The 15,460-nt window shown below is 38.8% G+C and overlaps 1 protein-coding gene and 2 long non-coding RNA genes across 5 annotated transcripts in view; 1 reads left to right on the top strand and 2 right to left on the bottom strand.

Annotated features, from left to right (window-relative positions):
- CPPED1 (calcineurin like phosphoesterase domain containing 1) overlaps positions 1 to 4,355 on the bottom strand; it is a 33,468-nt gene extending 29,113 nt beyond the window's left edge. For both annotated transcript variants that reach the window (XM_052679481.1, XM_052679482.1), the window contains exon 1: positions 4,225 to 4,355. In XM_052679481.1, coding sequence (XP_052535441.1) covers positions 4,225 to 4,288 — 64 coding nt within the window. In that variant the 5' untranslated portion in view covers positions 4,289 to 4,355. The remainder of the gene's footprint in view (positions 1 to 4,224) is intronic.
- The window catches only part of LOC128078871 (uncharacterized), a 59,572-nt gene extending 48,591 nt beyond the window's left edge, over positions 1 to 10,981 (top strand). The window contains exons 1-3 of one of the 2 annotated variants that reach the window (XR_008205892.1): positions 4,897 to 5,455; positions 7,117 to 7,211; positions 7,962 to 10,981. This is a non-coding gene — a long non-coding RNA (uncharacterized LOC128078871). Of the gene's footprint in view, positions 1 to 4,896; positions 5,456 to 7,116; positions 7,212 to 7,961 lie in introns of those variants that run through there. The other variant, XR_008205893.1, reaches the window with a different exon arrangement.
- The window catches only part of LOC128078862 (uncharacterized), a 129,731-nt gene that overhangs the window by 31,958 nt on the left and 82,313 nt on the right, over positions 1 to 15,460 (bottom strand). The window lies entirely within an intron of this gene.

The following is a 15,460-nucleotide window of genomic DNA, read 5'->3' as shown; positions in this document are numbered from 1 at the left end:
AGACTCATGACAGCCCCACAGTACTGGTGGCATATCCAGTGCTTCCCAGGTGGGATTTTCAACAGCAGTGAGATGTACCTTTGAGGCTGGTTTGTTTTTCCTCTAGACTCTACAACATTTCACAGAAATGAAGCATTTAGGAGAAGTTATTCCTGCCTGCATCTGTAAGTGGACAGAGGAGAATGGATGTAGGCACACAGCTTGTGCTTGTTCAGTATAACAATGGCAGTAACAAATACAAAAAACCAAAGATTAAATACTTTTGTTTTGCTTTTTGCAACTTCTGAAACATTTTATTTTGGAAGATAAGAGGGACTTGGGCCATCTTTCTGTTTTTACATACGAAATGACAGGTTCAGTACATGCTTTCTTGCTCTTAGTTGTCTGTCTATAAAATATGCCCATGATTTTTTTTCAAGATTAGATTGGATTGAAAGAACATCTTCGGTGTTTTAAAAAAAGATCTAAGCAGGAAGCAAAATGTAAATTTTAATTAGTTTATTTATTTATTTATTAAGTGAAGGCAGTATTTGTACATTACAAGCAGAAGAAATGGCAAAAAAATCTTCAGTGCAACTGTTACCTTTAAGACAATTTGTTTTCATTCCTCTCACTTGTGGCATGGCTTAAAAACCAGTAAGGTACTTGCCCCAAACCCTTAATAGTTTCTTGTTCACTATTAAAACATTATCAATAGTTTCAAAAAACACCACTACTACTACTTGGATGTCCAAACAAAAGATTTCAATCTAATTAAGTGTTCATTCCTTTTAGCTGGGTTTTCCTGGAGTACCTGAGAGACTACCACAAGGTAAGACAGTAGAATTCTGCTGACTGACCAAGGGGAAATATTCTCAAATAATTTAAGCAATGCTACTATTTTTAAAATATAAACTTCTAAAACGTCAAGGTAAGAAACGCCCCCTCAAACACAAACAATTTATGTGTACTGAGGGCTATTAGATGCTAAATCCTAGTCATGCCCACCCCCAAATTTAATATATTTATATATATATTTATATTATTACAAACTTACTGCAGAAAATACACTAATTTCTTCATCCCAAGACTATTGGTGTGAAGGGGGATGACTTGCATAATGACAAGGTGAGGTCACAGAAGGTTGCTTAAAGCCCACTCAAGATACGCCTCATTCATATGAGAGTTGGAGACAGTATTAGGAATTAGAATATGCCAGCTGGGAAGCTGCTCTTGATTTGTTCTGACCAGAGGAAAACCTCACTCAAAAATACTGCGTTGAAGAGCTCCAGGGTGGTAGTTTATAATGTGCAGAGATCCATCCTTCACGTGAAAGCAATAAAAAAGAAACCAACTGCAGTTGTATTTATTTTCAAAGGAAAGGGAATTATATATAATTACGAAGCTTTTAAAAAGAGCAGAACTCCTTAAAGGCAGTGTGGAAACTGTTCAAAGACACTATTCCAGAGGTTCAGACCATATGCGCAGCGTCTTCTGAGAACTTGAGAAGACAAAAAGAATCCAGCTTGACTAACCAGTAAGAGTCAAGAACAACTGGAAAGCATATTAAAGCCCTTTTCAGAGGCGTGATGAGAGGGTAGATTGCCAGAATGTCATTTAGACTAAAAAACATGCAAGATGCTCCCAAAGACAAAGACAGGAAACAAAGTTCTACAGCCATGTTCATTGCAGAAGAACCCAAGACCAGAATCCTCCCTTACAGACAGAACATGTTTGACTGGAATCATATCTGACATTATTTATTGTGGTGATTTCACCTTTCTCATCAACTCTGATCTGGTCATGACATCCATTTCCTGTACACCCTACCATGAATTTAGACACTGAAAGATTCTGAGGGCATTAGGAAATGCTCCCTCCTGCATCATGCAGTTGCCCTACAACTCTTTTCTCATACATACTGGATACCATGCAAGAAATACAAATCCTATTTCCTCCACTTAAGAAAAAAAAAATGACTCGACAACAGCTGATGGCACTATCACTAGTTTAATTACTTTAAAAAAGAGCTCGACATATTTCCACAGAAATTCTCTGCATGGCATGGTATTAGCATTAGAGATTTTGGGACAGGTAGCGGAGAAGATGACAGTATTTACCCTAAAATACACTCCTGTATATATTCAGTATAAGACCAATAAAACTAGTAGACAACTGAAGTGTCTTTTCTGCCTATGTGAAATTACAGAGGATATATTTAAAAAAAAAAAAAAAAGACAAAGAATACAGAGGTCTCTTTTCAATAAAGCGAAGAACTGATGTGTTCCTTTATCCAACACTCCAGCAGCTACATGGGTATTTTAGACCTGTTTGAGCTTCTGGTTCATGAGTGATATATGAAGAGTGGATCAGAGCACATCTTGTGTAGGCAGACTGAACAGATGACTATTAGGGGATAGGTGCGAAAACATGGCTTTGCAGAAGAACTTAGAATTAAAAAAAAAAAAAAAAAAAAAAAGGAAAGAAAGAAATTAAGCCCTAAGGGGCGATTCTCAAATTGTGAAGGAAGTACTGTGCCAAGCTAAAGTAGTGCTGGCAAATATTTTGTGTGGTTATCTAACAAAAGGAATAATTCCTGGAGAATGAATGAATGCTAAGACAGAGGGAAACACACAAACTCAACAAAAGAGATCAGATTCAATTGATTTTCATTCTAAATAAGAAGAAACTTTGCCTCAGTTTTGTTAACCCTTGATTATGTTTTTTTAAAACTCTTTATCATTAAAAGGTTGTGTTGAACTTTAGTCTCTAAGAAAGAACTAGTAAAACATTAACACAGAAACACTGTACTCAGGGATGGTAGGTGGATATGATAGCTAACACATCCTAAACAAGCCAACAGTAATTGACAGAAGTCTTAACACAATTTGAAGAACATCAAACAACAAACTTCAAAAGAAAGGGCACTTGGATGACTGATACCTAAATCACATTTTTTCATCCATGTTTAAGGCAGTTTTCAAGAAATACTTGTTACGTTTTTTTGTTAGAGATTTTTACTCTGCCTTTGAACACTCCTTTTATTACAGTGGATGTAACTAAATGGCTTGTCTGTCATCTGTCCCCTCAGTAATTGCCACACATCCTGTTCCAAACCAACCAGAGCACCCACAATTATTAACAGGCTGCCAGAATGACTGAATATGTATACTTCACACGCTCAGAATTATCGTCTTCTTTTTGTTTAGCAACAAGTAAATATTTCCAAACAATAACCAAGAAAATACCACAAAATTGCTGAGATTGAATAGCCCTGCCCACCTCATAAAGACATACCACGTATAATTTATAAAAAACTGCATGGAAACAGAACACCTTCTACGTGTGAAAGTACTAAAGAACCGCTGAAGACGGAGCTTGTTACGTGCCTGAGAAGTCAGAATGCCCATCCTTACAGAATTCTACGAGTAGATGAGAAGCACGTTGTGAATATCCACGTGTATTTGATGGCCCATCCAAATGAGCAGCAGCAGCAGGTGAGAGCCATCTCTGGGCTCGCAGCAGCCTCAATATTTAATTGGCCTAGGGGGAGGTGAGCGTGGAACCACATCTGCTGCCAGCCCAAGTGGGTTACGGTGCTGTCTCAGTGCCAGGCGAGGAACCAGCAGCGGTCCTCCACCTTGAAGGAGGCTGGAGCACCCCGAAGAAACCAGAACCCACTTCTGTTAAGCAAGCAAAGAACAGGCACACAAAGGCGCAAACGTAAAAGCACAATACAACACGTGAGATGAGAGCACGCTGCTGGTGCCAACAGTTTTACAATTTGCGCAGCACAAGTTCAGCAGCACAAATAGAAAAACCACCATTCGTTCTAGATCTGGCGTCAGACGTAGTCGGCCTTTTCCCCGCGGCGCAGCCGCCTCCGCCTCCAGCGCTCAGCAGAGCCCCGGCTGCAGCGCAGCACGGAAACCGCCGCTCACAGCTCGCGGAGCTGCCCGCCGCTGCCCGCCGCTGCCCGCCGCTGCCCGCCGCTGCCCGCCGCTGCCCGCCGCTGCCCGCCGCTGCCCGCCGCTGCCCGCCGCTGCCCGCCGCGCACCTCCGGGCCCCGCTGCATCCCGGACGTCCCCCTCCCCGACGGTGGGCAACCTGCCGCTGCCGCTGCCGCCGCCGCCGCCGCCGCCGCCTCGCTGCTCTCCGCTCCCCGCCGCGGCCCAGCCCGCCTGGCTGCGGGGCAGAGAATAGAACCCGCCGGCACGTGCAGCCCCCCGCTGGAGTTCCGCGTACCTTGGCGGAAAGCGGTCAGAGTCCTTCCCCGAGCTCTCTGGAACACGTCCTCCTCTGCCGCCATAACGCTCGCCGCCGAGAGCCGTCGTCTCGTCCCAGACGGCCGAGAGAGTGGCACCGCCTCCGCCGGGGGCGGCACCTGGGCGCGTGGGAGGATCCCGGGGAGGGGCGGGGGGTCCGGCGGCGCGGGAAGTGAGCGCCGAGGCTTGGCGCCGCCATGTTGGATGGGGGCAGCGGCTCTGGGCGCAAGGCCGGTGCCGCCATGTTGGATGGGGGCAGCGGCTCTGGGCTCAGGGCCTGCTGCGCTCACCGCTGCTGAGGCATTTCGGTGGCAACAAACAGACAAAACCCGCCGAAAACCTGCCTGATTTTCCTGCAAAACTGAAGCCTAAAAGCATCAGGAATTTCCTGATCACCTCGAAGGGATGCTTTTCAGTTGAGGTTTCTACAGTCTTTGTCTCAGTTTTGCTCTAAAAGTTGCTCATAGAATAATTTTCCTGACAGAACGGTCACAACCCCATTCTGCACCTCGTGATATGCAGAGCTCAGTGCTGCTTTGTTCAGCATGTGAAATCTACAGGAGGGCACTGGATTAGGTTGCTGTCACTGCCTGTATGTCCTATGATAGGGTTACTATTCCATGGGGTATTTTCCTGAGTGAAAACTATTTTGGTGCCAGTTTGATTCCAGTTTGTAAACTACTTGATGGTGACTAGATACAAAGCGCTAAAGGAGGTCTTTCTATTAGGAAGCTTGTCAATTCCCCTCTCCTGGGGCAACATTTGGTACATTAAGCAAATATGTTGAAATGCATTTGTCAGTCTCAGGTGCAGACTGTATAAACATCCCAACTCTGCCATAGGAATAGGTGATTATGGTCTAATGCTGGAGCAGCTCCTGCTGAGAGAAGCAATTAGGTGAGTGATCCAAAGAGATTTTTGACCTTTTTTTGTTTCTTTTCAGTTTTTTTCTTGCCTGCTAAATAGGGTTGAGCAGTCGTATAGCAGAATGTAATCTTTCAAGCTGGACAACTTCAACTAAACGCGGGATGGATTTTGCAGTTAAAATGCCATCAAGATCATACGTAGAAGAGTAATGAGAGCATTACTATCTTGTCAAGACAGCTTACTGCAGTTTTGCAGCACAAGGCCATGATTTTGACTGGAACACTTGATTTCCTTTTTCTTAACATGGATGTGTTGTGAAAGGCAATCGTTTTGCTTAAATCAAGGTATGCATGTCTGAAAGCAAGTGAATCAGCCCTGGCAAAGATGTGGATGGTTACAGCCATATGGACTCTAAAAGATTCTAGATTTTACACAAATCTCTGTAATTTCCCACTTTTTTTTTTTTTTCCTAGGCATGTGTAGGGAGTTCTCTTCTACAATTCTGTTGTCAGTGCTGTGTTTGACCTCTTTGCATGGTGGGTCATAGATGAGCCTCGGGATGCTCAGCTCTTTCTAGGTGATGAGTGTGGTGTGCATGTAGAGTGCCTGTACTTCCACCTCTTCAAATGGAATCCTCTGACATTGCATCTGCATGAGTATTGTCTACTGTGATAAAGGTGCCATGAGAAATGTCCATTTTGTAATTTAAACACATTTTCCTCTGATTTTGCAGTCTAAATGCAGAAATGTTTTAATCTGCAGAAATAAAGGAACATTTGCATATAAATGTGAGAACTGAAGATGAAGAGTGTTTGTGCAGGAAGGGCATTTCTGCTCTCTTCTGCTCCCTTTACATGGCCAAATTTGGAGTGAACAGTTTTAAAGCTAGGATCATGGACCAACTGCTACACTCATTTTACTATGACTAAGTGGTGACTACAGATCTACGTTAATTAAATATTTTTGTGGTCTTATTCCAGATGAAGCCTGGATAAAGCAGCTGAATTTTGTCATAGGTCTGGATTTGTTAAATGAAGCATCATTGCTATAATGGCACTGAATAAATAATTTTCAGAATACATATCTGGTCTTATATAGTATAGATTTTAGTATAGTTTAGTATAGTCTTAATAATTTTAAAAACTTAGTGTGAGCATACAGCAGAGAATGTACCATTCTGGAAAAGCAGACAATATGTTGAAAATAAGAAAAAAAGAGAAATGGGGCAGTGAAAAGTTTGTGTAAGGTTTAGCTTAGTAATGATCATGATTAGAACAGGGCAGGTCTGAGGGTCCAGATCTAATACTTACCACAGTACATCTTAGATCGCACTACCAATCCAAACACTTCTTAACTTAGAAGTTCTGAAAGAAAACCCACCAGCTGCAGAAAGTGCCCTTTATTTCCTGTTGCAATTCAAAGTATGATTATATGCACCTCGAGAGGCCAAAATATAGTACCTATTAAATCAGTAATTAGTTTTTTTATTTACTATCTCTAATGACTAATTAGCATGAAAAGCAACATGGTGAATACAGTGGTTGAAAGAAGAAATCCTTTATCTATTCTTAGCAAGTGGTAACAAGATAAATTGGAAAAAGGGAAGAATCCGAAAGGTGAAAAAGGCAAAACGGAGTTGATCCAGACATCGGAATTTAAATTACAAAGCACAAACAGATATGCAGATTTGAAAGTAGACCATTTTAATCTTATACATAGAATAGAATAGAATGACTATGTGCCATCTGGAATGCAGGGAATCCAATGTAGGTTGGAGGTGTAAACAACACACAGCAAATTTTCAGCATCTGTTTTCACTGCTTGATACTATGATTTATATCAGTCCTCAAGTGATAAGTTAGAAAAAATAGGGGAATTAATAAAACCTGTGATATAAAAGGTATCGCATCATTGTGTTTGTTTGGAGACAGTATGGACATAGACAGGCTGAATAAATAAGGCATACAATGTATCAAGTCTATTTTCTGTTTCTCTTTTCTTCCAGTTCCCATAAATACTGTAACAGGAGAGCACTCTTAGTAGATGTTATCTTTTGGAAGGCCTGGCATCTGACACCCTCCTATTTTTCTGCCTCAACAGGTAACAACTGTTTAGTTTTGAAAACTTAAGAGTAGTAGCTTACACTAGCCCATTCTGTTTTCATCCTATTCCATTGCTAAGAATAGAAGACTCCAGTGTGATATGGCAATATAAATACATATACTAAGCAAAACCTAAAACGTTGCAAAATCTGATAAAATATGATAAAACTTATTGTCTGCCCTTTTGATCCTCTGTTTGGAAAAAAAAAAAAAAAAAAAAGAGTAACTAAGTGCTGACTCGGTATTAAAAAGAGTCTTATTAATATTTCACTTTGATACCAAACGGTTTTTCATTTTCAAAGGGTCCACAAAATAATAAAAAAAAAAAGGAAAATGTTTTGCACAAAACAAAAATGTTGGACTGATATTTTCTCACTAGGAAAGGAACAATGATGGCATTGAATTAAGAATTCACAATGTAATTGATTTTTATCTGACTCATTTAGTGTAGGCAGGCTCAATTTGTTCAAGAAACCTGTAATATATTCCTTGAGTCACTGTAACTATGAGAAATATAAAAGTTGATGTAATAAGTTAAACACATTGTTTAACTCAATTTGTTTTGCACACTGATTTCCCATTTCTACAGGGTTTTGTCTAGGTAAGAGTTGGTTTTTTGTAAGATTCTAGTAGATGTTTTACTCATTTTATGTGCTGCCAAATGTTCAGAAGTTCTACTTTATTCCGGGTGCCTCTGATTTTGTATTTCCCTATCTCGATTGCATTTTCATGTACATACTACTTGCAGATCTTGCTGAGTAATTGAGACCTGTGCTGACAGAAAACAGATTTTTGACACAGAGAACTGGGATAATTTTGACACATTACATTTCTGCTCTTGAAGGGTCATGGAAGTTTAAGTTGTGAGTTTGCACTGAAACTGCTAGACACAGAAGAAAAGAAACACAGGAAGTCTGCAGGACTACAGCTAAGTAACAAAATCAAGGCTTTAAGGGAAGTACCCTCCTCCAAAACTATGCAGAAAAGTTGAGATTGACTGCCAGCTCATAATGAACTACCTAAGAACTTCCTGATTTAAACGTTCTCTACATGTGTTAAATTCTGTGTAGTGTATAATTTCTGATGATTGCTGAGATGTGTCCAGTCAATTTAGGGGGAAATTAAGCATATAAATACATACAAAAATACTATTCAGAGTGTATTTTTATCTCCAGAATACTACAAACTTCAGGTATTTATCGTTTAACTTGGTCTGAGAATAAAAATGAAATATTAGTGCTTTTAATTCACATTTAGATCTAAAACTTGGATTTGTTGGATTTCCTTTACTTTTAGGCAAACATGTTTTCCACTAATGAATAAGCAAAAGCAGCAATCTGACAAAAGAAGCACTATTTAGTTTGTGCATGATTTTCAGATTCCTTTCTCCTTTGCTGATGACATTTTATTAGAAAAAAAATAATCTAGATGATCATTAACCACAGTTGCTATTTCTGAAAAAAAAAAAGAAAAAGAAAAAGCAGCAGCAGCAATCTTTCAAGTATTAACATTTATTAAACAGTCAGAGAATTTAGATGTTTCTTCAATTAACCACACAACAAGGATGTTCTTGTTTTACTGTTACACTAGTTAACTCAAAATATACAAGGAGAATCTGTTTGTATTCTTACTCAAACAAAAAGCTAGTTTTAAAGCAGGAAAACAGAATTCATCCTCTTTCTTAAAAAGGGTTTTTTTTTTCTTCTTTGAACATCAACTGCTTAACTTAAATATATTTTTGAGAAACACAGGTGCATCACCAAACTGAACATAAAGAAACAACCTCAGAATGCTCTGAGAAAAAATTGTCATAGTGATCATAAAAAATCTGAGAAAAAGGATCCACAGTCATGCCACTTTGAGAAGTTGTAGCTTCTACAGATTGCAGAGTGAGGTTTAGCTGTCCTCTTTTGTGCAAGTGGAAACTAAGTTATAGATTAAACAGGCAAATAAACCTTCTTGTTGAGTAGCCTTCACTACTGTCCCCTCAACAGATAGGCTTACTAATAATTGCATCAGCATTTGAGAGAATTTTTACTGCCTTGGAGAATTACTTCTGTTCTCTGAAATCTTCACAGAACTCTTACAACTGTGTGTTCCTGTTCGCTCATGTTGTGTACCAGATTTTACATGTGAGATAGATCTTAAAATTGACATTACCATCTGTGATGTCACTTGTATAGCAGTCACTGAATTTCATGAAACAGAATGACTAAGAAGCAGGCATCTATTTTGCCATAGTTTTTTTATCAAATAAAATGTTTTTCCATAATTAAAGGTGGAACTGAACAGAGAAGTATTATGTATAGGAGAAGGTAACACTTCCTATTACAAACCTGTCAGCTTAATTTGTAGGAAATATGACTTCAAAATTAAATAGTACTTGATTGTTTTATATTTCAGATGTGTCTAGCACTTCTGCTCCTCAGAATTTCAAGTCCTTTTGTTCCTATTGTATTAGATAAGCAGAAGTATCCATTTTTCAGTAGTGTTATCTCAGCAATAAATTACATTTTGCATTCCTCTCAGGTTCCTCATCTAAAGATCTATATATTTACTATTATTTTTCAGACCATAGGTAAAAAGAGATAAATATCAAGTCTCAACGTAGGTAGAGGCACACAGAGGCAGGTCTGTGAGGTAAGACATGCCCCACAAAACTTCTATTTGCCTAATTAATAACCGATTAAGACAAGATTGTGCCTTCATCCATGCAAACAAAATGCACCTGTTTTGCACTAACCCTTCACTTCACACACGCTCCTCCTTCACTGTGTTTGTGATGATTTTTTTCAAATTTCTTCCAGCTGTATTTATTCATAACAACTGGCAACACTCTGCGTATTCCCACTGTGACTTTTAAATATTTTACCCTCCAGCACTTTTCAAATATCTTCTACAAATACAACATAGTCCTGTGACTAAGTACAAAATGGCATACTTTATTCCTGATCGAAAAGTGGCTTTTCTGCTCTTTTATACTTTTTATACCTTTTATACCTTTCATACTTACTTGAAAAAATTAGTTTCTGTGAGCCCTTGGACACAGTCTCCTGGAAACAAACAAACAAACAAAGAACTTTCATGAAGCCTAGTAATGTTTGCTTATGAGGCATGGTGGAATCGTTGGATGCTGTTCAGGAAAAAATTACTTAATGCCAATCAGTAGAAGACTGAAGACCATTTGTCTATACGAACACACTCAACAAGCAGAGATGTTACAGACTGCATCTGAGCTTTGATGACACCCATTTGACAAAAGTCTGTCTACAAACCTATGGTCTTAAACCTATGGGGCTTCTTCACAGAGTAAACTATGGGAATGAATGATAAAATGGGAGCATCCTGGAAATAGTGAAGCATGATTAAAGTTTTGTTGAACACAATGGGATGGATTCAACAACTATCACATTTTTTTAAATAATTAACTGTGCTGAATTTTTCATGGAAGAGCACAACATTCATATGGTATAATTACTACACTGTGAAATGCATTTGAATTAGAACAAGATGTCACTGGGTAGGTAGATTCACAGTGTCAGGAAATGTTGTCCTCCCCAGGTTCTAGGAATTATGTGCTTTACATTCTCTTGCAGCACACAGTACAGGCTACTACTAATAATATATCCATAGCTGAACAAAAAGTATGGCAGGATTATTTAAAATGTTTAATTATTCAAATGAAAGAATTAATTGACTGTGCTTTTTTTTTTCTTTCTTTCTTTTTTTTTTCTAGTTCTAAAATATTTCTAAACATTGGAAGAGCTCAGCATGATAGGAAGAGTATAATAAGTATAATAATAAAATAAGTGGAAGCTTAGAACTTTCCTAACAACTGAGACTGTGGCATACACTGTGTACAAGCAGTCATTTGGAGTTACCTACATAAATAAAAGACAGGAGAGATCCCCACAGAGTAATTCAAGTCATTGACCACTGTACATGGTCTGTTCATGCACTTGATGTGCTATAGTACTTAAAGGGCATCTATATCAGAAATAAGAATGAGATGTCTGCTTAGGATCAGGCTTGGATGTGCTGACCTGAAAAAGCATCTGTTACCTTGCTGTCAGCCAGAAATAATGATATCATTAACAGACTAGTAGTAAAATTTCCAGTTTCAGCTTCCAAAGCCAGAAGAAATCTGTGTAGTTCTGGTGTGCTTTGGTCTTGCCTTTCTACTCTTCACCAGGCACACAGGAATGCTTTCTCTTTATATAATAAAAAGAGTGATTTTTTAATATTTTTTTATTTTTATTTTTATACTAAAAACCACTAGAAAATCCATGCTTTTCAAGCTTCTGCCAAGTTGGCTTAATTGGGCTCTTTAGATGAAAAAAACTAGCACGAGGCTACACTAGTAGTCTCAAAGCTCTGATTTTCATGCTTTAGCACTGATTTACTTCTGGATAAACTTTGGTTAATCACATTTCTCCAACTCAAGCAAATAAAGAGCCAAATGCGCCCTGGTTGAAAGGAGTCCTGGCTTAATTTAAGTCCATTAGAATTCCTTTCTCCCAGTATTTACTATTTTATGTAGCTTTTAAAGTGTAATTGTTTTGGAGGCATCCAGGTATGTACACAGGAGAAGTATTTCAGCAGATGAAATCCACTCATAATTAATTTTGCAATGGAAAATGTTTTAGTCAAGTCCTAGTATACTGTCTAACAGATTCATAAACCATGGATACTGACATCTGCTCTGCCTGCAACAGTAATTCCTTCACTTAACTCTTGAGAGTACCTTTGTCTACAGATCAGAGATCATCTTGTGCATAGCCACTTTGTCTTTGACTTGCAGTGACCCTGCCAGCAAGGACAGAAAGTAGTGCAAGATGCAATGGTATTCTTAGGCAGTGCAGCTAGTAAGATTTTGAGAACTTAAGTAATTGTGATTTCTCTTTTAAAAAGAGTTGGGTAAATATCCTGCAAAACATTTTGTGAAATGATGCCATTCCTATTTTTTTCACTTTTCCTTCCTTGGAGATAGACATTTGTAATATTGCTGCATTCTTACAGTATTTATTTCATCTTCTAGATTAAAACAAAACAAAACAAAACAAAAAACCAAAAAAACTCTAAACTGCCACATTTGCATAGATCCCATGTAAGAAGAAAAAGTGCAAGGTAGGAAGACTTTCTCATTGAGCTACTGAACAATAAATCTCACTTGAATAAACATAATAAAGCCTAAAGCCATTCTGGTCAAAACTTGGCTAAGATGATTGAGTAGACAAGATGGGCATATAAAAGGAGAACTCACGTTTATTTATGAACCAGCTAGGGCTTTTGAAAAGTTATTTGGTAAACTGAAGAATCAAGAGAGTAAAGCGACATAGGGATGTTATTTCTGCAAAAATCGTACGCCTCTCACAGTCTAGACTACATCAACAGTGAAGAAAGAGAGCATATGATTTTGCACATTCTGCAACTAAATTCATAAAAACCAACAAGACTCAATGGACAAAATCATAAACATTTGGTGAGCACCTTGATGTGTGGAGGAAGAGGGAGAAGCACCAGCTGGATCATCACTGTGGTACCAGAACACCTTTACAAGCTCTAAGAGTAATCACAATTAAAGGATCACAGAATCATAGGATTGTTTATGTCGGAGGGCCCTCTTAAGCATCATCTAGTCCAAATTCTCTGCAGTAGTACAGGGAAATCTACAGCTAGATCAGCTGGCTCAGAGCATGGTCTATTCTGACCTTGAATGTCTCTAAAGATGGGGCACCAACCACATCTCTGGTCAACCTGTGCCAGTGCCTCTCCACTCTTATCGTAAAAAGCTTCTTCCTTATATCTAATCTAAATCTCTCCTTTTTTCAGTTTAAAACCATTTCCTCTTGTCCTGTTATAACAGTCTCTGCTAAAGAGTCTGTCTCCTTCTTTCACACAGCCTCCCCCTCCCTTTACATACCTGAATGCTGCTATTAGGTTGAACAGCTCCAGATCTCTCAGCCCGTCTCTGTAGGAGAGGTGTTCCATCCCTGAATCAATTTTATTGCCCTCTTCTGGATGTGTTCCAACAGCTCCATGTCTCTCCTGTACTGAGGACTCCAAATCTGGATGCATTGCTCCGGTGAGCCCTCACCTGCACAAAGCAGAAGGGCAGGATCCCCTCCCTCAACCTGCGGGCCGTGCTCCTTTTGTTTTGTTTCACAGAATCACAAGGTTGGAAACGACCTGCAAGATCATCTAGTCCAACCACCCTCCCATTCCTATTAGTTTGATGCATCCCAGGATACAGTTGGCTTTCGGGGCTGTGAGGGCACACTGCTGGCTCAGGCCCAGCTTCCCATCCATCAGTCTTTTTCAGCAGTGCTGCGCTCTGAACTTTCATCCCCCAGCTTGTATTGGCAATGGGAGTTGCCTCGACCCAGGTGCGACACCTTGCACTTGGTTTTGTTGAACCTCATGAGATTCACCTGGGCCCACTGCTCAAGCCTGTCTAGGTCTCTAAGGATGGCATCACCTTCCTCTAGGTTTCTGTTTGTATCTGACAAAGGATTTGTTAATCTCATTATTACTGCTGTGAAATAAGGTGAAAATAATGAAATTTACATTTTACTCTGAAGGAGTTGAGATTTGTAATTGTTCCAGTATCATAGGGAATTAACTCCATGGCTTTATGCCAGCTGCCAAGAAAAAATTATATATGTATGGCACAGAGACGAGTCTTCTCTTGTCCCTGTGGAGTGTAACTGTAATGAAAGGTCGTGAAGTCAGACAAAAGCAGCCTTCATTCTTACACTGGCAAGGTGCACAAACGTTGCTTAGGATAGATGTAGGCAGGAAGGTAGAGACAAAGATTGCTGATTTTCATTGGCTTCCCTAGCAGTGCAAACAGTTACTTTCAGCCTATGTGCTGCAGAGCTGTCCTTATCACTCTGCTGGCAGACCATGCCTCCCCTGGGCTTCAGTGTGCTGATGGACATAGAAACCAGAGCTCTATCTGAATGCATTTTGAGCAGTATATAGCTATCTAAGCTGGTGCTTAAGGGTGCACTGTATGTGAAATACTCCTTAAATATTTCCATATTCCTTCTACATAATATGCATGATAATCTGGCCCTTATCTTTGTTATTTTTGTCTAACATTTTTTGGTGGCTTTTTTTTTTTTTTTTTTAGATCCTTTAATGTTATTTTTTTTCTTTCACTATGAATAATGTGAACCTTATACCAACTTTATAAAGTGATCCCATTGCAACCAAAGGAATTTTATATCCTATTAAAAACACCTCAATGAGAATAAATTTGAGGATCAAATCTTGATCCTCACAGTGAAATCTTCTCATTATGGTAATATTCCTTTTAACACTAATGAGATTTTGTCCTCTGTGTACAGCTATCAATAAGTAATTAATGACAACCACCAGACGTAATACCCCAAATATCTTTTGCAATAAGATGAAAAGACTGAAAACTAGATACAGATTCAGTCTTTGCATGGAGAATCTATTTCTGGTCTTGCTATACAAATGTTTTTTTTAACTTAAGCTAAACATCATGACAGAAACAAGTGAGATAATTTGGTATTGTAAGATCTCTGCTCTTTTTCACTTGTGGTCATTTTGTGTATTAAAATACTTGCAGTGAAAAGTGATCTGGTTATTCAGGCATTGAAATAATCTGTTTCTTCATCATATTCTCAAGGCTCACTTCAATTGTTCTACTTTGCACAGAAATTACATGTGATTTCCTTTTTAAATTTAATATTTCTTTTAAAGAACAATCACTGTATTCACAGGGAGAATTCGTGAAACTATAAAATCATATTTAATATTTCAAGGTGTATATAAATTACATTACTTTAAAGAGGCCAGCTTTCTGTCAGATGTGTGGGAGTGAATGACAGACTAATTCCCACACACCCCCAAGAAAATTGAAAGCTGTCCTTTTACTAAATATTCAGTTACAACTGGCCCTAAATATACACCATTTCCATATTATACAGATGTATAATTATTGCAGCTTCTTTACATTTTACTCCCATGTCACTTGCCTATACAAATATGCAGATGAAACAAACCATTCCGAAAACAGTACTCTGATCTGCCAGCATTTTATATTAAAGTGTTCCACTTTATTTTCATCTCATATTCATGTGCTGGGGAGCAGATATCCTAAATGTGTTATTAAAATTAGATTATATTTATCAGGTTTGACATAATCTGCTATTTTCTATCAGCTGTGTAGAACCAAGGAATATCCTGATTTGGATGAGATCCACAAAGGACCAC

The sequence above is a fragment of the Tympanuchus pallidicinctus genome, unplaced genomic scaffold (assembly GCF_026119805.1).
Source record: "Tympanuchus pallidicinctus isolate F22 unplaced genomic scaffold, pur_lepc_1.0 scaffold18, whole genome shotgun sequence".
NCBI classification, from domain to species: Eukaryota; Metazoa; Chordata; class Aves; order Galliformes; family Phasianidae; genus Tympanuchus; species Tympanuchus pallidicinctus.
The sequence above is the reverse complement of the archived record's forward strand: the minus strand, read 5'-3'. Positions and strand labels throughout refer to the sequence as shown.